This window comes from Ziziphus jujuba, chromosome 1, assembly GCF_031755915.1.
Source record: "Ziziphus jujuba cultivar Dongzao chromosome 1, ASM3175591v1".
NCBI classification, from domain to species: Eukaryota; Viridiplantae; Streptophyta; class Magnoliopsida; order Rosales; family Rhamnaceae; genus Ziziphus; species Ziziphus jujuba.
The window spans coordinates 32,802,983-32,827,615 of NC_083379.1; the positions used below are offsets into that span (position 1 = coordinate 32,802,983).

General features: G+C 33.5%; 2 protein-coding genes across 4 annotated transcripts; one reads left to right on the forward strand and one right to left on the reverse strand.

The window, feature by feature from the left end:
- Positions 1-2: 2 nt before the first annotated feature.
- LOC107428416 (uncharacterized) lies at positions 3-17,393 on the reverse strand. Of its 3 annotated transcripts, XM_048475631.2 has the most exons (21): positions 16,123-17,393; positions 13,926-14,400; positions 12,824-12,911; positions 12,503-12,684; positions 12,188-12,324; positions 11,110-11,176; positions 10,224-10,392; positions 10,021-10,129; positions 8,389-8,464; positions 8,121-8,303; positions 7,448-7,608; positions 6,025-6,130; positions 4,432-4,636; positions 4,010-4,296; positions 3,768-3,889; positions 3,244-3,388; positions 3,044-3,136; positions 2,022-2,095; positions 815-868; positions 430-739; positions 3-357 (listed from the first exon to the last, which is right to left on the reverse strand). In XM_048475631.2, the coding sequence occupies exons 1-20, from the start codon at positions 17,184-17,186 to the stop codon at positions 439-441; spliced, it is 4,098 nt and encodes a 1,365-aa protein (XP_048331588.2). In that variant the 5' UTR covers positions 17,187-17,393; the 3' UTR covers positions 3-357; positions 430-438. The 3 variants fall into 3 exon arrangements, with proteins under 3 accessions (XP_048331588.2, XP_048331592.2, XP_048331583.2); XM_048475635.2 differs by having other exon boundaries at positions 3-739; positions 8,392-8,464; XM_048475626.2 differs by having other exon boundaries at positions 3-739.
- Positions 17,394-22,235: 4,842 nt separating this feature from the next.
- Positions 22,236-24,267, forward strand: LOC107428401 (protein LURP-one-related 5). The gene is made up of 2 exons (XM_016038936.4): positions 22,236-22,606; positions 23,671-24,267. Exons 1-2 carry the CDS (start codon positions 22,373-22,375, stop codon positions 24,085-24,087), a joined length of 651 nt encoding a protein of 216 aa, XP_015894422.3. The 5' UTR covers positions 22,236-22,372; the 3' UTR covers positions 24,088-24,267.
- Positions 24,268-24,633: the final 366 nt, after the last annotated feature.

Consider the following 24,633-nt stretch of genomic DNA (forward strand, 5'->3'; position numbering starts at 1 on the left):
TATTTAGACAAAAAGAATTATGATTAATTGTAATCCAGCCGCAACCAGAAGCATTTATGAGCTTTCCCGTGAGGCTCCGAAAAAATATCATACATATGTTTACAAAGCACCACAATCTTGATATAAATTCATCCTGACAAAATTTTTTGTACATATGCTACAACACTATAAAACACTATCAGCTACATTTAACTTTTCCAAATCCATATTTTTCTGCTTTCTCTCCCTCCCTCTCTCTCCAGATGTCCAAGATAATCGTAAAAACTCACATGAATATTGTATTTCCCTCTGCTCAGCTCATGAACGCATTAGAGCATGCTAAAAGTATAAATCATCCCTTCAACAGGCTGTTGTTATCTGAATTAACATTACAAGGATTAAAGTCAGAACTTGGATGATGATTATTCAAATCTATTCGAGTTACTTAACCTGTTAACATCAGTCAGAGAATGGTTGCGAGTCCATGCAAAGATGCACTAATGTTCTTTGATATTGCCCATAATATTCATTAACTGCAATAACATCTTCATTCTCTGGGTCCAATCCAGGTAATTTGAACATCTTATCCTTGCTTGAAGAGCTAGATTCATCATCCGAGTTTCCTAACTCAGAGACAATGTTAGCATGGATTTCACGGCAAGCAAGGATGAACATAGCAGCCGTGTCGGGTTGGTGTGCCTCACGAAGCGCCGCCAATGCCTCTTGCAGTGCACCAGCAGCAACAAACAAAATCAAAGCCCTGCATTGGATCATGATGAGCTCAGGGAAGTTCGGTGAAAAGAAAAATCTTGTAAGAGAAGTAAAATGGTGATACCTCCATATGTTATGTTCAGCCTGAAGGACATGCACGGCCCACCTTTGCAACACTCTGAAAAGAAAATAACAAAATAAATTAAAAGAAAAAAAATATGTAAACCAAGTAATCCTCTCAACTTCTCACAATATTAGTAAACATCTACATAAAACAAGGATTCTTCATTTCAACCACCTTAAGGCAACATTTCACATCTCAATCAAGTGCTTTCAGAAACAGAACAAATAAGAAAACAGCAATTTTGTGGGGGAGAAATTCTGCATACTCTTATTCTCCTATGAAAATAAATTTTGGCATGCCATCTGTATTGCAGCTACAATTTAAGTTATCGACATATGCTCTCTCATCAGGAATCACATTTGCTATCAATTTTGGGAAAGAAAAACTTGGAACTTAGAAAGAATTTGCAAAGGGACGCATATGCCACTTTCATCATGACTCTGGCTATTTTAGTCATGACCTATTTTCAAGTATACTTTAGAAGTCCATAACTTTAATGGTTCTCTACCAATAGTAATCATTTTTAGTGCTGAAAATGGAAACCTGTGTAGGAAAGAAATATTATTTAGATCTACCCAACAACCAGGGCAATCTTTATGAATGGACTAAGGACACTGGTTGAATTACTTAGCATTATGAACCAATGAAACAAGATTTAAACGAAATCAGGATCCTTAAAAATTCAAGTTAGATAAATGTTACACAGAGCGGCAAGAAAAGTAATAACATATAACCTCAGCAATAAGAGTCATCATAATCATAATAGTAAATAAAGGTTAGCCTGCTAATGTATGAATATTACATTTTATGCACACAAATAACTCTATTTCATTTCATTATAATCTTTCTTCTTCTTTTTTTTTCTTTTTTTTTTTTTTAATATTTTGTTTTGGATGGGAGTGATATGAGAAACTATTAGACAGGTGGTAAGAGGGAGGAGTAAACAAGGAAATGTGGAAAGTTCTAAAAGGAACTCCGGAGCACAACTGTCAAAAACAGCAGAGGAGAAAAAAAAAAAAAAAAAAAAACCATCTAAGAAAAATATATTGAGGACTATAATTATAAAATCATCAGTAATTTATACAAACGGTTAAAAAGGTAATGGGATTGAATCCTGAAGTCACTTAGTAGGGGAATGCAGCATACATGGGCCAACAAAGTTGAAGAAAAAATTGAAAAAAGGAGGGGGGGGAAAAAGATAAAAGACCTTGCATAATCAGATCCCTTTAAATGTGTAGCTGCTAAAGTTGCTGCATCTGTCCAGCATCCAGCATCTTGAAGCTGCATAAGAGAAGACATTATGATCAATCCAGGAAAAAAATTGTCATTCATTGTTGAGCAGCACACAGGTAAATGAGCGCCTAAATCCATAAAGTCACCTCCACATCATGAAATGCCCATCGTCACTGATACCTCTAAGCAACCAGTTGGCAACTTTGTTTTAAACTCCTTTTTCATTTATAGTTTAGATTTGTTTTCTAAGAACATGCATTCATATGTAGCTATGCATTTAAGGTGTCATCCCTAGCATAATGAGAGTTGATTAATTGTTCATTACTGATTTGGAAATTATAGAGAAAAATAAAAATAAAAAATAAAAAAGATAAAAATTATAAGATTCCCAATCAAGCAGCACTCCACCGAAGGCACACATAAAACCAAATATTTGAGGCTAAGAGGCTTGAAGGTGTGTCTTCAAGATATTTGCCACATTATTCAACGAGATTTATGATTAATTTTCTCAGATGCTTATTGGAGAAAAATTAAAGGTAGCGAATAGTCAAGTTAATTTTGTCCATTTATTTGCATGCTCATGCTGTCCTTTAATCAAATGAAAACATGTTATTATTTGTATATTTACAAAGCTACTCATGCTGTCCTTTAATCAAATGAAAACATATTATTTGTATATTTACAAATCTAATTTTAAATATTGTGGATCTTCACGTAAGCATCACCAGAGGTGAATATAAAGATACTTAAAATGGTAAGAAAAATGTAAGATTTTTCACAAAGTTCCATAAAAATACCGTACAGGTCAAGTGCAAGATAATTAACCAATACCATCCAACCTGAACTCTGAACATCCAAACTACTCTAACCATAGTTATAGTTCCTCAAAAATCAAGTAAATTTCATAAATAAGAAATTCAAACAAAAGCTAATATTTGAGATTTGAATTTAACTAATATATATAAGAAATGTACAATAAACATGATAGAAACTAACCTGAGAACAAGCTTCTTGATATCTTCCAACGGCACATAGAAGATGAGTGCCTGAAAGTGACCTGTCAGTCCTAACCATGTTGGCTGCAACAACCTAAATGGTAATATCACAGTAGTAAGTACCATAATCTAAAGAAATGTAGGCCACTTTAATTATGTATTTTGGATTTTCAAAGCATAAGCAGTTCCAATTGCACTCACCTTAACTGCAAGTTCAAGAAGAGATCTTGACACAGCAGAAGAAAGAGCAACTGCCCGCAAAGCATTTGCGTAAAAGTAATCACTCTCAGGATGAGTGGAAAGCAATAAACTAACTGCAGCTTCTAAGTTCCCAACTGATACAAGCCTAAATCATCAAGAGATAATGCATAGTTATTAAAAACATATTATAAGATGCAAAGCCTAGAAAATAATTTATAAGTAACAAGTCAACTTAGGCATCCAACATGTGCTCAAACTAAGGTTATTTACAATAGAATAATTATTCACTGCCAGGATCTTCGTCACAGTCTAACATGAGCAAGCCAGAGACCAAGAAAGAAGGTAATCAGAATGTATGGATGTACTTTTGGATTTCACATAATTATTGTCATAGAGTTCTAACACACAACTTCTATAAATTTACATTACAGCAATCGAACCAGATAGCACCAACTCAATATAGGCTCACTCAACTGAACGATGGGTAGCACAAACAAAACATGACAATAATTTGAAGCACTCACTCATGCACACGATTCTGAACAGCCTCTTCTCCCTCTAGTTTCTCATGCCAAGGGATACGTTCACTAGCATTTTCCCACAACTCTTCTTGTTCGAAAGCCATCAACCTGAGGTTAACTTGACTCTGCTAAAACAAAAAACAACTAATTGTAGATGCTATAACACAAATCAAATGTGAGAAGAATTACTTAAAAAGGTACATTAACCCAAGAAGCGATCTACAATAGCAGTCAAAGTGACTTACAAATGCATCTTTCTTCTCTGTTCCAGGCAATACTTTCTCTTTTGATGAAATTCTACTCAGAACAGATGTATCACCAAGCTCTGGACCTGTCATTGACACATGAGCCTTATGCACGGGTTTATTCACTAGCTTCTTCATCAAATGGTTGAAAGCACGAGGAAGTTGTAGCCAAAAAAGTGCTTCTGATGTGTCACCAAACATGGCAGCAGCAAAAGCAAACCTCACAGCACAACCTTTGTCCACTACTTTAGCAAATAATTTTGCTCTCTCATCATCAAGTATGCAGCCTAGGGCAGTGAAAATTTCATGAGCAAAGAAAATAAACAAACATCATTTTTACTTTTTTGAGGGGATAAAACAGAGCACGCACACTCAAATGCAAGTTCCTTCTTGATTTAAGAACCACAAGAATTAAGACTTACCTTCTTTTCGATAAGGTTCTAGTACTTTAAGTAGTAACTCTGGCACCACAGGATCACCGATGGATGGTAAATCAGTCATGTAACTGCGAAGATCCCCACTGGATGAAGGAGCTCCTGGAATTTGATGAGGCCTCTTTTCTAAAGTTGTACTGCAGGTATTAAACCAAGCAGGCTTTACACCCAATTGCAAGATCATTCGTAATGCCTGTAGTGTGAACCAATAAAATCCAGTTGGTTAATACCACACTCAAGGATTTGTACTCCATTAAAAAGTAAAACTGTCTGAAGATAATGGTACAATTGTCGCATGCATACCTGCATGTCCCTACTCTTCCAACGATGAAAGATTAAATCAAACCACTTGGCAATTAAAACCATTATCTTTTTTTCTTGTATTTCCTGTTACTGTGTGTTCTGGTGTTAAGGGTGCTGGAAAGGTATTCTATTTTGCTTTGAATTATGTATTTGTCTCTATTTTCATAAACAATTTAGTCAATGCTTCGCTCCAAAGACAAGGACTAGTCTTCTACCACAGAGTTCATAGATTTAACTATAGTACATAAATAAATGGATGGAAGATATACTTGCATTAACTGTATCAACAAAACCTATGCCAAATGGCCGCTAACTTGTTAAAATTATTCCTTCATCTAGTAAATTCAATTGAATCCTTTATTTATAACGACTGTTTCTTAAACTGTGTCATAAATTATCCTTAATAGAGACCAATTTTTTATCTGAATACTTTTTATATTAGAGAACATAAATTATAAAATGCTAGAAATTAAAAAGCTTATAAAATATGTTTTGACCCAATAATTAATTATGTTAACCAACTTACCATCGTAAAAAAAAGCATCCAAAAAATAATCACTAGCCTAATTGTTTCAAGTATTAAAATTTCTGAACATTATCTTTGATATATTAAAATAGTTTTTAACAAAATAAGAGGCTATTTCTTCAAAAGCACAGCAACCAATTTTATATTAGCATGTTTTGGGTAAAAAATCAGCAGCCCATTTCATTTAAGACTGCTTACCCCAACTCTGTGAAATGTTAAAGTCCAACTTCAATTTCATTTAGTCTGCCCATTTTAATTCTACTATTTGCCCATGTAACAAGACAGAAAATTAGTTTAAAGGTTAAAAGTCCAATCCCCAAGACTTTCCATCTGATCAAAGTCAAACTCAGCAGATAAAAACTGACAATGTCTTCACAAAAGTCAAGCCATCTCTCCATTATTAAAAATGCCATATCCTGTGACTGCTTACGCTTGACCACCTCCAAACTCCTTTCTTCCCCTGGTTTTCATCCCAGAATAAACCATACTAAATAGATTTAACCCTGACCAATCACTGGCATGGATGACTCTGCCACCACCAAACGGGATCTACCCCTTGTTTTAAAGCTTGTGGCCTCTTCTTTCACACATATCTAGTAGTTTCAGTTGATATACCCATGGTGATAAAACCAAGTCAGACAAATACCAAATACTTGTCCTATAGCTTCCAACTCCAAGCTCAGATAACAGTTTGTAACAAATGCTTTGCCATAATAATTTGAGAGAAAAAGAAATAAATAGATCTTTGTTACCAGGGCATGTGGTGTAGGAAGCAGTATTGGAGAACATAACGGCATTGGCCGAAACCTTTCCTTTATGGATCGGTGCTGGGATGCAAAACCAAGTTTTTTGTGGAGCCTGCATGACACGAAGAGCAAGATTATGGAACACTAAAACGAAAACAACCATATAATGTCATCCACCAGAATTTATACTTATGTTGCATTATTTTAGATAGTTAACAAAGAAGCACACATGTATCTATTCAGAAGTACTCAACTGGTTACCACTATGAGAGTTTCAAGGACTGTCAAATTATCACCTTTTGACAAACAGATATTCAAGAAATTGTCTTACCCCAAAGAAAATAACAAAGGGTTTATCATACAACTATGATGGCCAATGATATTGCTGGCCGAAATGAAGTTAATTTTCAACAGACCTTCACATAGTCTTATAGCTAGAGAAACAAAGCGTGTAGCGAACCATCAACTTAGGGTATTTCACCATGTTACAACTTAAGGTGGGCAAAAAGACCAGTTTTTCCAGAATGACAATTGTTACAACAAAACCCTCAACAATTTTCATTTTTTTTTTTTTTTTTCATTTTCCTAACCACTCTCTGTTCACCTTATGAAAAAGGAAATCTTATATTATTTAAGCAAATATAAATGCAGTAAGAGTATTCAAAAGAATGCATCAGCAAAGCAAAAGTGAAGAAGGGTAAAAAGAATGCCACTTCTGGGGGAAACAAGCAGTGCAAGTAACACCCTTAAATTAGTTTTCAGGACCATCTTACTCTTTAAAAAAATTATTTGCTTCATGGCTGAAATTAAGCTTTGTTAGTCTAGAGGTCATATTTAAATTGTTAAAAAAGGATTTTTCTGACAAAGGTTTCAGGTTTCTAGTAGCTAATCTAATGTTCTATTTCCTTTCTTGACATTATAATTGCCAAAAGAAGTCTATTCAGTTACTTTTTTTTATGGCCTCTATCACATTACCGCACAAAGATACAAAAGACCATAATTGAGTGGCAATGAATCCATGCAAACACAGAATATTTAATTTTTCAACCGACTTAAATAGGCCTTAATCCCATCAAATGGTAAATAAGCGGGAATCAATCAACTACTCACTTCCTCTTTCGCATTCAGCCTTAAGAATGGCTTTCAATTATAAACATCCATACTTACAAAATAAAACATATTTATCCTTTTATTCTAATCCCCCCTGTGCCAACCACTTTAAACCTTTCCCATCTTGTATTGTAACCAGAGACGCAGCAGCACACCACTACTCCTAATTAGATTTGTACAATAATTATCGATTATCAAATTTACATTTCACAACATCCATAAAAAGACAAAATAAGAATATAGAATTTTTTTTAAATAAGGAACAAATATAAGAATATAGAGATAGAATCATAAAATTAAAATGAATTCAGGCACATACATATTAACCTCAACTAGGCGAAAGCTACTATCAGCTCCAGCAATGCACAATACGAGTGGATCATTTTTCTCAGTTCGCAAAGGCAACCAATCAAGTTCCAGCACAAGAGTTCCAGGAAACTGAGGCTGTAAAAGAGAATTGGCTAGTGGGTCTGCTGAATCCTGCAATAAAAGACATGCAGAGAGCTAAGAGTAAAGTATTATAAATTCTCTAAGGAAAAAAATAAAATAATTTTAAAAAAATCTATATTAAAAAATAAAATTTATAAAATAAAAAAAAAAAAAAGAAGAGGAGGAAGAATAAGTAAAGTGCATATTAGAGAAAATCATCTGAAAGGAGCTAAGAAACAGGAAGAATCTACAAAAACAATAAAAATGCAACACATGTTTGCTGAATTTCACAAAAAGTTACAATGGAAGAAAGGAGCTGATGAATCACATCAGAGATGTAACATTTTTCTGCTGCATATTTTTTACATGGAAAATATTCCAAGAATTTTACTGGCAAGAATAATTGCCAGCATCTTTTTTGCTCAACTTCCATTAATGAAACTTGCAGACTCCAGTTGGAAACTCATAAAGATATCAGCTCATCAACTTCAGGTGTAAATTATGACCTTAAAATGCACAAGAAGAGAGGGAAAAAGTTAATTATTAATTTCTTTCATACTTACAAGATCAAAAATGGAAAATGTATTGTCATAAAACAGTACAGCAATTCTTCCTCTACTGCGGTCTCCAGCAACAACAGGTGAAAATTTGATTCGCCGGATACCTTCTCTATGAGTATTAAATGAAGATGAATGTCCAGTTGTAACATCCCACCAGCGAATATTCCCTGACCTGTCTCCCATAACCTGAAATATAATTCATAGAAAATAAATCTTGGAAGGATTCTTACAAATCATAAATCTTAGAAGGATTCAAAAGTATAACACATACTACATGAGGTAACCGGTAGGCCATGGCTGTTATTAGTCCATCAGATGACACAAATGAAGAAGAAGGCCATTTTGGTCTAGAAATAAGAAAAAGTAATTATAATGAGAAAACTTAGAGCATAAGCAAGAGGAAATTAAAAAATACTCACATTGATTAAAAGAACAAAACAAACTAAGGACCACCTTCTGCTTGAGTATTTAAAGTGATAACCAAAACCTACAATAAAACTTCAAGTTCCAGAGGCTTTAACAAAAGACACAGTGACACATTAACATTAGGAAAGTTAAGACTGCAAAGCATTGTTCTATCGTTCTATCATTCAACATACTATCCTTAGGCAACTGAAAAACATGTAACTGGGATAATATAAGTTTAGATAAGATTTATAAGAGCTTCAAGATTAAGAACCCGACACACATAACTTTGACAACAATAGACCACAGACATGAACCTATTCCACCAAAAGAGAGAGTGAGAGAGAGGACAAAAACATGAGTTGTGGTGTTCTGATAAAAGCACAAAGACATTGTGAAAGTTATCACCTTCTAAATTAACCAATAATTCAACTACAACATGAGCTAATTCAATGTCAAATGTGATTCGTTATATATATCATACACAGCATGTAGATGAAGATAACATAACTTGAATTTACCAAAAAAAAGAAGACAACATAACTTGATATCACGTTTATTTATTAGAACTATTCTGCTAAGCATTTAAAGTAAAATAAAAAGTTTTAAGGAATCAAGTTGCTAATCTAAAGTTGAACAGTTTCTTTGTATCATCATGAGTTGAAACCCTTTTTACTAGGTTGAAACCCTAGAAATCTTCATAATGCATTGAAATAAAAATGAATGTAAAATTTCAAACAAGAATCAAGAAACTTTTTGATCCTTGTCCACTTCCTACTGTGTCCAGTGATCAATATAGAAAAGCTCCAAACATCACTTGCAGCACATTGTTTTTGTGAACTTATGTTATGGGATCAAAGCACATAGTTCATTCAAGTAAAGTGCATTAAAGTTGCTAAAAATTCTTGTTTTTGGTTGTAATGTTACTTTTATTGAGCCCTCTTTAAGTGGCTCACCCTTTGGACTTGTTAGAAGTTGTGTCTCTGCAAACCTTATTGTAGTTTATGTCTGTAATCCTCCTTTGGGGTAGCTTTTTGTGCTTAAATGCAATTTTAGTTACCCAAAAATGGTAAAGAACATGAAGATCATCAAGTTACCAAATTATTCACTAAAAGAATATGTGTTTTAAGAAATTCTGACCTTCTAAATATTCAAATATTCTTCCTAATGTAAAGCAATATGCCACAAACACACAAAAAAGACCAACTTGAAGACTATGTAGACCATATTTAAAAGTCAAGCTATGCACCACACTAATCACCAAATTATCAGCATTCACAATATCAAAATTCATCATTAAATCTACACAAACCCACCAAAGTGGAGAAAATGCAAGGGGATTCTTCCATGGAAAAGCAAATGGCAAAGGCATAGCATGTATTCACTGGATATGCCTTAAGACCCTCAGCAATTACTTACACCAAGACTGATTATGTTGAAAGCTGTAAGTAATGTATAATCCCACACTGAACCATTCATTTACGTTGAAGAATAATACCTGAAGTCACGAATCCTTCGCCCATGGACTTCAAAAACACCAAGAGCACCATTTACCAGCGCAAAGGCAAAGCTCTCAGAACTATCATCTTGAGATCCATCTAAGGTCTCTGCATTCGAAAGCTTTTCTTTTGTTACTTGAACAATTAAAATATAAGAATATAGGTAAAATTCAGATTGACAAGCAACGGCAAACAAGCTCACTAGGGTCGGACAAAGATGCCTTTGTTGGGGAAGCTGCCACATCTGGTGCCACAGATGTATGTTCTGAAGAGGATAAAGGTGATTGTTTAGCAGGTCCATTTTGAGTGGGCTTTGGAACTGTTGGGAGGGTCCATTCCAATACCGTAAATGGAAGAGCTAATGATCTAAGCTACATGAGATATAAGCATAGTAAAAAACAAGTTGACACACTCATAATCTTAGCACACATATGACAAATTACTAAGTTACACATTAATAGGGAAAATTTTCAACAAATTAGCACTAAACACATTTAAAATGTAAATTAAGACATGTATTCACATATTAATCTTCCAACTATTAACTCCTTAATTATTTTCTTCTTACCCTTTTTGTTTCCAGAACTGTATCTAATTGTATTTCTTAAAAATCTGTATCCAATTGTATTTCTTAAAAAATCTGTATAAATCCTCCAAGATTCAATAAGTAATATAGTTTCCAATTTATCAGTAACCTTTCACCCTGTTATTTAATTTCACAGAGGACATGTTGGTGTTCATTTCTTATAAAACATTTGGCTATTTAATTGCCAGGCAATCTCAAAGAGCCGTTCACTTTGAAAAGCCCAGCTGCAAAGTAAAACAAATGTATATCCATCGTGTTCAGTTAAACTTAAAAGCAGTTTTCAACTTGAAAACAGTGAAAACTGGTTGCGATATTATAGAAAACATTAGAAATAATAAATTGTTGTCAGGTTGACCTCAGATTAAAAACATCAAAAAAAAACAAATGAAGATGATCTCTAGATTGAACCCCAATGAAAAATACAAATGGATGGTGATGTTCAACTGCTAAAAAATACAAATTCAACAAGGAATATGGAAAAGAAAAATGTTAATAGATTTACCATAATAGGATTCTTCGTCATTGCCCAAACCTCAACTGGTGCATCACGAAACAAAATTAGAAGGTATCTGCAAGTTTCTTAACATCATAAGCAAAAATATTACCGCAAAAAAGTAAGGACTCAGGAAGTTGTGAACTACAAAAATACACCACTGGTATTTTGCAAGAAGGGAGAAGAAAAAGAAGAAACAGACGCACTGTGTATGTAAAATTTTTTCCAACTCAGCCATATATCAAACTTAAGAGGTTACAGGATGTAGAATAAGAAGAAATATGAAGTAATAAAACTTAGAAATCCATTAAAATAGACAAAGACAGATAATTAGTATATGTCCTCTAGGAATGTCTTCCTGTACCCAAATTTTTCTGGACACAACTCTAATACGTATACTCATATCTGTGAATACTTTCTGGTATACGATGTAGAACAGCTATGCAATTGAAAGTGATTTCTGTAGAAAGAATTCCAAGTTTTTTTAAGGGGAAAAAAAAAATTTCAAGTCTTGCCCATTGTGTGTGTGTGTGTGTGTGCACGCACAAGCACATTTACATAATGATTATATATCTGATAGGCATAATAACACTCCAACAAGAAAGATTATATATTTGATAGGCATTATAATACTCCAACATCTCCCATTTGAAAAATATGTGCGTAATTTTTAACTCTGTAATGCAGTTGAAATCTTTTCATCTCATAAGGAATATGGAAAGCACCAGACTCGACAGTTTTAAATCAAGTTAATATAGGATATACTACCCTAAGAAGATTATATCACCCATAAACAAACTCAGTATAGGCATCTTAAATAAAAATAAATAAATAAATAAATAAAATAATGGAGAGAGAGAGAGAGTGATAGACAATTCAGATGCCTAAATCACTGTACAAATAAAATATAAAGTTTACCGCTGTAAACTATCAATGAAAACCAGCAAATTTTCCAAAAAATAGACAGAACAAGCACATGATATTAAAGATGCATCCATAAAATTAGTCAAACTACAAGTATGATATAAGGAAAAGGTGTTTAAACAACAATCATCAAGAACAACAAATATCAAGGTTTGAAGCGAACCTTCCAGAGGAAGAGGCCCTTAAAGCCCTTATGGGAGCACGTTCTGGCTTTTGTAAAACCCGGAACGGTCTATTAAGGCCACTTCTAAGGCAAGTCACAATCAGCTTGTTAATGTAACCTCCAGATTTTTCGTTTGCCTAATTAAACAGAAGTTATGATACATGTCACCAACAAATACAGTGACTGGCATGAAACATTTTATTCAGAAAGCAAATGTATTAAATAAGCATAAATCTAGGAATCAATCAGTCCATCGTACAGATAAAAAAATGCATTCAAAAATTAATAGTATATTTAAACTGAAACACAACATACCTGACTATATGAAAACGAAACAAGTCTAGAATTTCCAAGCCACCGTAAACCCCTAACGAAACCACCATGGACAGAGAAACTTGCAGCAACAGCATTTGCAGAAACATCAATTACATCAACCATCCCACTTTGAGTTCCTAAAGCAACCAATGGAACAGCTACAGCAGGATGGTTTCCCCCACCTTCACAATGATCAGGTCAATAGTATTACATTTCCACCAAAGTTGTGGCAACCACCTAGTCCTCCATAAAATAATAATAATAACAATAATACAAATAAAAGCAGCATTTCTAGTAAATTTAATAACAAGATGAACTAACGGGCCAAGGTAGCTGTTAAAGAAGGTGATGGTACAGCTAGCATAGTCACCGTTGAAGAAAGAAGCTGAAGCTGCCCAACTAAGCTAATCTGCATTGGTAATTTAGCTCGTAAGTACATGCAAATATCCTAAAGAAAATTGTAGTAAGGAAGAAGGATAGCTCTATCACCAATAATTGTCAATGCTCAAAGAAGAATACACCACTAAAACTAAAAGTGTAACAGTAATTATTAATAGGGTAAATTACACAAAACCCTTATGAGCTACCTTGACATTTGAAACGACCCCCCTTACACTGTTAAGAGAACAAATAAACCCTTCAACTATGATTACGCATAACACATTGCCCGCTTTAAACCAATTAAATACTAAAAATTATTTTAATTTGACAAAAATACACTTTCAGCATACCCATTATACTTTTTTCTAATAATTTAATCCAAACTTTTTTGATTATCTAAATATTAAAAATAATATTTTGATTAATCAAATGAATTTATCCATTATGGGTGTTTAGGTAATTTTAAATTTTAAAATTTTTTGACTTTTTTTAAATAAGTAATGTTGTCCTAATGTATAATTTTTCTTTGATTTATAAGTTTTTTTATAGTTTGAGAGAGTATCTGTGATATCAGAGGGTTATTTGTGAGTGTAAAATAGTTTTATGAGTGGTTTTCTGTTATTTATCCTTTAACAATACTATTGTATGATCAATAAAATAGGAACTATCTATACTTGCACCAACGCCATTGCTCAAATGGGGGTTGAGTAAAAAAATAAGAAAATGATATTCACAGCTAGATATTGCAGAAAGTTCTTAACCAAAATTAAGTCTGCTCCAAAATGTAATAATTGGGAGGTCAACATGCCTGTAGCAGTATAGAAGTAGTTGTGTACCCAAATCTATCACTTGGTTTGTCCAAATAAATCTTTTTACTCTATTTTTGTTGTTGTTGTTTTATTTTGGTGGTGTTGTGAATTGAGTTCAGGGCATTTCAATAGTTCGAGTACATGGACATTAAATTCTCAGCCAGGAACCAGCAACTATAAGCTACTAACTAAATTTTACAAAATAAATAGTAGAAAGAAATTTACAGACAAACCTTAAATGACATATCTCCTTGACCGATGGAAGGGCTTGAACGCCAACTTCTGCTATCATTCACAGGCACTGATTGCTTACCTGCTTCCATGGAAAGTCCTTCAATAGAAGAAACTACATTGTTACAATTTGGTCCCATAATTGGCAATTTGCTGACACCCAGTTTTGCAGCATCCTTCTGAGTATCTCCAGCCCCTTCAGCAGTCAAGAGCCAGTTCCATATTTTTCCATCATCAGAAATAGAGATCATATGTGTCTTACAAACAAAAAGGGAATCATCATAAAAATCAAAAGGATTGTCGAAATCCATATCTGGCACAGGAGAATGAGGTGCATCAGAATAAAGCTTGCCCACATTTTGGAGGGTGGAATCTGATTGGCAGATGACAACAGCAAGAACGGATGGAGAAGGAACAGATGTCCCAATTGAGGGCATCAACTCTTCCATCGAACACATTATGTGCACTTGCTCTCGTCTGCACATTATGCATATCCAATTATATCTTCTAGAGTCTATAACATAATTGTAACTCAAACAACATCATAATTTTATAAGAAAATGGTTCACATGTTAATTGACAACAAATCCAGATACTCAGATAATAAGCAAATTACTTGAAAAGAAGACGTCTCACTGCTGATCAATATCAGTAGTCACTGAAAATGTAAATATCAAAATATTGTTTGTGCAAATTAAAAGCAACTAAAGAACATTAAATTGTGAATAAACAACAAGATGATCTGTTTTTCCAATAATTCTAATATAATGTCACAAAAATAAAAAAGTTTGGGTTAGTTTAACCTCACAAATTGCCAGCAACATTTATTGGCTCCAAAGCACCCCGACGTATCTAATATATCTTGTAGAGAAACTCACATGATAAAAATGAAAATTCATTTGAAAATTTCATCTCTAATATGTTCATGTCCATGGAAAACATTAAGCCTAAGAACTAAAAATTGATCAGAGAGTATTAGATTACTATGGAGAAGATTAAAAAATAATAATAATAAATAAATGAAAAAGAAGAAGAAGAAGAAGAAGTTCTACATAGGGTAAATATAGAAAGGATGAGAAAGAGAGAGTTAGCATCTACACCAAACTTAGCAATTGCCACAAGACCTAGTACTACAACTTAGTATACAGTATACCTTAAAGGTCATAAATCAAAATGGCTCTTCTATTTTATATACATACAATCTAAATCTCCAAGTGAAAGGCATAGAGATTCTTAAATAGACAGATAATAGAATTGAGTGGGGCAAGGAAGAATTATAATCTAAGCAACTTCCATTCTCAAGTGTTTGAGATTCAAATCAGCAAAGCTGGGTCTGCATCCATTATTAGCACACCAAGTCACATTCAGAGTAACACATCTCTAGTCTAAGCTTCCTCCTTCCCAACAATCCAATATGCATTTTACCAAATTTCTTGGACACATAACTTCTGAACCAAAAATAAAACAAGTCAGATTTCATGAACCTACCTGGAAAATAGGTTTTTAGTTGTATCCTCTACTCTTCAATCACATTTTAAGATCATATATAATAAGTTAAAGATTCCTAGTTTCTCATGGATGGTTATGGACCAATTATCAAAACATGTCATATTTCATGAACCTATCTGAAGAATGAGATTTTTATTTGTTTCCTCTACTGTTAAATCAAAATTTTGAATCCTTAACTAATCTGTCCTTGTTCATAGGAATCAATCTGGTGTTGTCATTAGCTGGCACCATAACCAGGTCTACCAGAAAGTTGTAAAGTTATCTTTCCCGGTCTCCCTCCCTCTCATTTTCCTCCCTTGAAAGCATATATATATTTCTTACATAAAAATAAATGAAAATAAAAATAAAAATAACAATCAAAACGGCTTTGAATCACGCACATCTATGAATTTGTTCAAATCTGATGCGGTTCAATATCAACATGGCATCTCACTCCTCAAGGGAAATTTAAATTGCCTAAACTTCCTTTATCGCTTAAATTTCACATCCTACTATAACAGTATAGATAAAAGCAACGCTCATACATGAATGAACTTAAATTTGATAAAAGGTTCGAGGAAACGAATACGCAATACAAGCAGAGAATAGCAAACGATAATTGTAAGCGGGGGAAAAAAAAAAAAACAACAACAACAACAACAAAAAGAAGAATTGGAGAAGAAACACAAAGCAATGCGAATTACGACTTACTCTTTACGTCGCCAAGTACTGAGCCTTCCATCAAGATGAGCACAATAGAGCAACTCGTTATTGGGATCCGGCAACACATCCAGAAACTTGCCACAGCCTCGAGGCAACGCAGAGGAGAATAGCGTCGTCTCGTACTGCAAATCGAACACCACCAACTCCCTTGGAAACGTCACGAACATAATGTGCTTCCACTGTGGAGAGAACGCGAACCTCGCCACGTACAGTGGGAAAACGGCCGAGGCCGGCGCCGACGGCGACGATGATGAAGATGATACACCGCCGCCGCCGCCGCCATTGGCATCCCTCTCGAGCTTATGCAGCTCGGAGCAATCGGTCTTAATCTGAAACTCCTTGAGAACGACATCGTCTTCGGCCTCACCAAGGACCTTAACCGACAAAAGGAAACCTTTGAGTCCAACGACGCATAAATGGCGAGCGTCGAAAGGATCGCGACGAACGCAAGAGAGGTATTCAGGAGAGGCATCGTATTTCCAGACGCAACGGCCGGTGGAGGAGTTATAGAGGGAGAGACGAGAGTGACCGGATATAGCAGCCAAAAGATACGTGTCGGGTCGGGCCTGAACCCAACAGAGATCCTGAACGCCATATCGGGGCGGGTCAGATTCAAACCAGAGCACCGGCGACCTGAGCCGGAGGTCGAGAAGAGCAATGCGGCCCTGGCGATCAGCGGCGGCGAGGAGGAGGTGAGAGGTGGAGGGCTCGGTGGAAAGGAGGTCGTGATGGAGGGAGAGTGGGGTCCATCGGACGGCGGTAACGAAAGGTGAGAGAGAAACAGAGGCAGTGGAGGAGGAATTGGAAGAAGAAGAAGAAGAAGAAGAAGAAGAGGGAGGAGGCATAGGGAGGACGGTGACGAGCTGCATAGAGCGGGAATCGACGACGGAGATTGAGCTGCCGGAGGGAAAGGCAAGGAGGCCGGAGGGACTGAGGTCGGCGGATCCGAAATTGTTACGGCTGGGTGGGCCCGGAAGCATGCAGTCCCAGGAGTCGAGGGCCGAGGACTGATGTGGCGCGGCCGATGCCGGTGACGCACCCGGGATCGACATTGCGTATCAGATTATTCTGAATCGTAGTTTCTAATTTTGATTCTGATCCCACTGCTTTTTGTTTAGCTGACTTTTCATTCTTTTTCTTTTTTTTTTTTTTTTTTTTTTTACCTCTTCAACTTCCTGGGTGCAGTTGGCTTGGCCGAAAGACAGAGAGACAGAGCGAGAGAGAGGAACGTTATGGATCCAAGTATACGAACCTGCAAGCCCAATTCTTTCATTAAACTTTCGGTCTGACAGACTTTGTAAATAGCTTCCCTATTAGGTAAAACGGTGTAGTTTCAATATTTGAGTGTGCAGTGGGATAATTAGGCGTGTTTAGTATATGTTGGCATGCTTCATGCGTTAACAAGTAGAAATAATGAAAATGATGGTGTGTAATTAACACCGGACCGTTTCCCCGTTAATAATGTTGTGTAAATGGTCATTATGTTATTCTCACAAATTTAAATTATTTTAAAAAAAATATATTGACAAAAAAAATTGCCATTTTAAAAATACATAAATAAAAAATTTATTCTTAGGAAATATTTTAAATTACGTAGCATCATCCTCAAAAAGAACTCTTTAAAATAACATATATATATATATATATATATATATATTACAATAAAAACATCCTCAAAAATATAGAATGCAACTAAGGTATATACAGATCTATGGATTTCAACATCAAATTCATTACATGTTCTTTCTCCTCAGAATCTTAACTTGGACATTCGGGTATCTGAATTGTTGACTTCAATTGGAGAATGGAATGTGCATTTGATTCAATCAAATTTTACACCAGATGAAGCTGCAGCTATTTTATAATTACCAATTGGTGGATTGCACGCTAGCGGCTGGTGCTAATTTAGGACAACTGAGTGATCATGGTGATCAATCCTGGTGGCGAGCTATGTGGAGTATGCAGGGGCCAAGCAAAGTGAAAATTTTCATTTGGGGAGCTTGTTCACGCCCTCTATCTTGCATGAGTTTATTATGTTGTATATGTGGTAATTAATTGCATTCTTTGCAGGCAAGGGAAGGAGTTTATATTGCATGCTTCTATGGGATTGAGAGCATGGAAAATGAAATTGGAAGGAAGTCGATTTTGTTTATGTGTTGAGGAATTGGTAGTTTTATCTCCTTTTGGGATTTATTTAGAGACATGGTGCGTAGGCATGCAAGTCTTCATTTGGAAAGTTTTGCGTATCTCTGTTGGCCAATTTGGAGCAAGCGTAATGCAGGTATTCATGGTGAATTTACAAAGTCTAATGAGCTTTTGCGTGATAGTGTTGGCCAATCTACATCTGGTTTATATTGAAGCATCTTGCTCGGTGCAATTTGCATTCCCTTCACGCATGATAGTAAGATGGACTACCATTGGCTGGGCGTTATAAGGTGAATATTGATGGTGCAGTAGAATCGGTAAATGGTAATATTGGTGTTGGTGAGCTTATTGGGGATAGGGAGGCAAATTTAAAGGCTGCAATGGCAAAACATTTGCCTGCTATGACGTATAGTCCCCAAGGTACTGAAATGATAGCTATACTGGAAGCTCTATTGTGTGGATGTAGAGCTGGTTAGTGATTGTAAGGAGGCCATTTGGTTGGTACATGATTCATTTTTGGGTAAGGAATGCTTCTTGTTATAGGAAGTTAGGAATGTGTTGGCTACCTGTAATGATTTTCATTGTACTTTTGCCCCAAGAGATGCAAACAGGGCAGCACATGCTTTAGCTAGGCGCCATTTACTTTTGTTTTTCTTTTGAAACCTAGATGGACGTGGGCCATCTTGGTTACTTCTTATCCTCCATCATGATGTGTGTAATGCTGTTTTTCATTAATGAAGATGAAAGCTTGTTTCAAAAAATAAAATTATAGAGAGATTTCAAAGAAGAAAATTTTAAAAAGGTAAAATTTTAAAAGATAAAAATCCTCTATCAACATTTTTTATTAACCTTTGTTTGATATAACTTCTATTTCTAATTTTTCTTCTGCTTTTTTCAAAATGCTTTTAAATAAGTTGTTTTTCACTGCTTTAATTAGAAGTATTCTTAAAACTAGAACCATTTTCTAAAAATTATTCAAACATTATTAAAAGTAGTTTTTAAATTTTAAAAATTATTTTTGATTTCCTAGAAGTTATGCTAAATAAAATTACTCTTTTATTTTCCTTTATCTATAAATATTTACTACTATATATATATATCTGTATATTTTTTCATAAACTCTTTCTTTTTATCCAAATTTTTTTGTAAATATTATTATAGCGGTTTAAAATTTATAATATATTATATTAAAATAATATAATATTTAAAATAAAAATTAAATTTTACTATTTATATATTAAAAAAAATTGATAAATATAACTTTTTTCTTTTAAAATTAAGTTAAAAAATCATGGGATAAATAAAAAATTATTGATAGATGCTATGGTATAACAGAAATTTTATTTTATTTTTTTGCGAGTATGTATGTGAACACAACAAAAGTCACAGGTTGCTGAGACCCAAAAATTTATTCGTCATCTGAGTTTTAATTTAATTGATTACTACATGGGCATGTGATTTGCAATTACAAATGTTTAGCTGCAACTTTTTTTTTTTTTTTTTTTTGTTTGGGTTTCCGTTCCACCACTAAATAGGGACATTAACAAATAACAGTTCTTAAAACATTAATAAATGATTTGTCAATGTGAAAAGGATGACAGAGAAAAGGACCATCAACTGTTCGATTGGTTATGTCATCGTCAGTTATGTGCTCAACATTTATTAATTGTTTACCAAATTCACAAAAATGCTTAAAAAAAAAAAAAAAAAAGGTAAGTCTTTTTTTTTTTTTTCCAAGCTTAAAGAGTCATGGTAAGTCCTTCTCTCATTCACGACGTGTTACAGGCGATAAAATCAGATGAATTTTAAATGACTGCTTTTACATCATTTTTTCATAAATATTTAATGCGTAATAGTAAATAATAAATAGGATTAATTATTGGTTATTATTTTGAAATTTTAAAAGTATGTAAATCAAATATTGGGTTTTGAAATTGTTTAAATTGGATCTGAAATTTTTAATTTATTATAAATTAATCCAATACATTAATAGTGTTAATTTTTCCTTCAAATGACATCAGTATGATGTCAACCTGATATCATAATTTGTTTTCTTTTTAAATTTAAGATTTAAAAAAAAATTCTTATTTTTCTATTATATATTTATGATTTTATATTTAAAAATTTGTATCCAAACCTATTTTACTTAAACTAAAATTTCAAAAAAAATAAATAAATATTTTTTGACTTAAAATTAGATCAAAATAAAATTGAAATTTTGGTTTAATAAAAATATTTTTATTGGATCAAAAATTAAATAAAATTATTTTAATGGCAAAAAATTAATAATAATTTTTAACTTCTAGGAATAATAGTTTGAAACCCCAGCCCTTTGTTTTTATAGCTGGCAAAACACATCTGTTTGCTGACTCCTACCATTATTATAGTAACAAAATAACTTCGAATGTAACTTGTTTTTTTTTTTTTTTTTCCCAGTGAAATAGAAAAAGAAATATATAAAAGTTACATGAGAAGTAGAATTTGTAATTTTTCATTTTTATGCTTGAGATTTGGAATCAATTTTACTTCTACATTTTCTTCGAATTTACTAAGTTACATGGAGCCATTTCAGTTAAGCATCTATAGAAATTAAATTCTTTATATCAAAATCATTCAGTTATTTTCCATATTGCCCGCATCCAACAACATTGAGCACATGGGTCGAGTTGGAGTTTGAATTCGGTCCTTGAGGATGGAAATGCAATGCAACGGGCCAGCCCAACAAAGCCATCAGGCCCCTTTTTACTAATTTAGTAAAAGTTTTTAAAAATGTTAGAATACAGTTAGTACCATCATAATAGAATTTTATGTGGATCCGCAAAAAACAAATGTTACATTAAAGAGAGCATTTTTTCTCAGGATAAAAACAGACGTTATACCAAAAAAAAAAAATCAATTTTTTTGAAAAATATCGATTTTGCATCGGTTTTACTACGTAACTCTATTCGGACGGTCATGATCATAGAATCACACGATATATATATATACTTACATACATACATACATAGTCTAAATAGTCAAGTTAAATAAGATCTTTAATATATTTATAAAGATTTATATTTAACATTAAAATTTCTCTAATATGCTAGTTAAAACTGTATTTATATACTATTATATCATATCATTTGACAAATATTTTTGATATACAAATTAGTTTCTATAGCATTACTGTTCTAAAAATGTAATTGCCTTTGGTAAAATCATAGCTATTGACCTATAAGGCATATTCCATCTTGCCTTTTCCCCAAGTTACCAAAATAAAAAAAAGGGAAAAATCTTGCTTTTTCCTAATGTTGGGTATTATCTCAACTGTATAGGTGCATTTGGGCTAAAAGAGAAGAATGGGACTCGGGTCTTGGGTGTGGTGGGTCAGTTGGTCCAATTCAAGGGACAGATGGGTCTTTGTCTTGCGAACCAGCAACATGTGCCTCTGTTCACCAAAAGAAAAAACAACATAAACATCTGTATTCACCCGAAAAATAATAAAATAATAATAATAATAATAATAATAATAAAATGTACATCTGAAGTGACATTTCACCATTTCCACTGGATATGACTCTTTGACCTTTCCAGTTCCACCCCCAAAGCAAAAATTTGACCGAAATTGGGGATATGACCCTTTTACCTTTCCAATTTTTCATAAAATGTTACAGAAATTGGAGAAATGGAATAGCTCTCTCGTAGTCCAGCCCCTAAACAATATTAAAGTAAATAGAATTCAAACTAAAATTACATCAAATCAGATTCAGTTTTCCAAACCGACCAAACCCCACCACCACTTTATTACATATTACCATGTATTAATTTCCATGCACAATGTGGCCACCCACTGTCGCTTTATTCTCTTCCCATTTCATTGCCTTTCCTAACTTTTAAAAATATATTTTAAGTTAATGTAAAATATAAATAATAAATTTTAATATATTATCATGACCTGCTCGACTTTCCGACTTTTACAACACACCACAAAAAAAAAAAAAAAAAAAAGAACAGCCACTCCAACAGCAACAAGTAGGCAACAAAGCTAAGCTATTTCTTATCTTAGTTGCTGTATTAATCTTGCTTGGGTGGTCTTAGGGAGGTGAATATTATGAATATGAATGGAAGATTAGCAGTTGTGGGTGAGAGATTTTGTTTTGAAGAAGAAACCCATCTCACAGTGCACAAGACCTCCGTGTTCTTCCCCGGGGATGGCTTCATCGTCTATGACCCTCACGGTCATCTCCTTTTTCGATTCGACTCATATGGCCCTGATTCAGGACCATTAGATGAGCTTGTTCTTATGGATGCTGCTGGCAAGTGCCTCCTCACCCTTTCCCGGAAGGTAAGAAAAATAAATAAATAAATAATTGTAAACCTACTAATTGCAATGATATTTAAGATATTCTTTAGTCTTAAAATTATGCTTTTTCTCTAAGCTAAACGGAATTATCAAAGTTAGTGTGGTTAAAAAAAAAAAAAGAAAAAAAAAAGGCTAATAATTAAATCAAAAGAATGGATACTTTGGATTGTGCTGAAAAGTAGGCAGTTTCATTTAAATTTCCAGTGTGTGGGATTAATTATAAGTTCTCGTGCAATAATTATTGTTTATTAAAGTTTTTTTTATAGACTATGAAGTTAATAATGTAACTTGGAAATCATGATGGTGTTGTAATCTTTTGTTTGTCCATTTTTGGGTTTATTTTTAAATCTGGGACTTCTCTTTTTGGATAAGTTTTTGGCTTGGGTTCTGGAGCACTGCCTCCAATATGTGTTTGTTGTTTTACATGTCCCTTACATTTATTTGCATACTTATTACTGTTCCCCCCGTGCCATTTACATCTAAAAACTTCAATTTCTCTATTTTTTTTTTATCATTTATATTTTAACAAATTAAATGACATATTGTACAGCATTTACTAGTTAACTAGGTACCCACATGAATTATATAAGTGTACATATTTACTCAAATAATGAAAACTACTATATTTCACCATTATTTAAGTAAATAGGAATTTCTAAATAAGAGATCAATTAAATAAATAAGCTTTTAAATGACATGAATAGTGTTGGTTTTGTTGGAGTAAAAATTTTATTTCTTAGTACCAGTTTTTTTTTTTTTTTTGAAAGTTAACCAGAAAATAAAAAAATAAAAAGTATATAGGAAGATATCGTAGTTAAATATTGACAGCAGTATTAAGTTATTTGGACACGTTTCTAGAGGCCAACAGATATAATTACTGATGGCCTGCATTGTACAAATATAGAGAATAAAAATTTAAAAAAAAAAAAAATTTTGTCCATACTCCCAAATATCCATTATCTATTTCAGATACCACAATAAATATTTTTCCATTTGACAAAAACCAAAAACAAAAAAAGAGTAAATAGTTTGTTTCTGTTAGACAGAAGCCGAGTCTTCATCAACGGTGGGAAGGTTTTGTTGGCGAGAGGAAGGAGGATCGAGGGCCAGTATTTGGTGTGCATAGATCATCAATTATCGGACGGTCAAGCGTTGTGGTGGAGGTTTTCGGTGATAAGGGCGAGGAGTACCAGATCGAAGGTTCTTACTCACAACGGTGCTGTACGATTTACAAATCTCTATCGGAAAGCACATCAAGAGAGCCAACGGCTGAGATTAAAAGGAAGGTGGACCCCTCTACTCATGTGATGCTTGGAAGGGATGTTTTCGCACTACATCTTAAACCTGGGTTTGATAGTGCTTTCGCAATGGGATTGGTGCTTATTCTTGATCAGATGTTCGGCGATGATGCTGATGTTGATGCACGAGATGTGGGTCCTACCTTAGAGGATTCATCTGCTTGATTCTGTTGTCACTTCACTTCTTGTTCTGTATTTTTCTTTCATTAATCTTTGTTTCTTATTGATTTTTTTTTTTTTTTTGTTTTTTTGTTTGTTTTTGGTAACATGGTGAATTTTGCTTTTTTATTGAACTTTGTGTGTGCGCGAGCGCTTCCGCTTTTCTTAAGGTAAATATATTAAACTTTGTTTTTTTTTATATTAGTATTTTAAAAAGCGGAAAAATGATATTTTTAGATAACGTTTGGGGTACTAAGGCTTTAAAAAATGATCAATATTATTTTGACCGTCTAATGCATATTTAAACGCTAAAAGGTGCAAACTTTTTTGTTTAAATTTTTTTTAAAAATTATTTGTTAAAAATATTAAAAAATAATTCATAAGAAATAAAAAAATTTTAAAAAATAGAAATTTTTTCAGATTAAATTTATTTATTTTTTAAAAATAAAAAATGAAAATATAATGTATAAGGATTAAGGAATTAAAGAGAAAATTTAACAAAAAAAAAAATGAAATAAAAAAAAAAGTTAGAGACTTTACTAGCAAATGTTG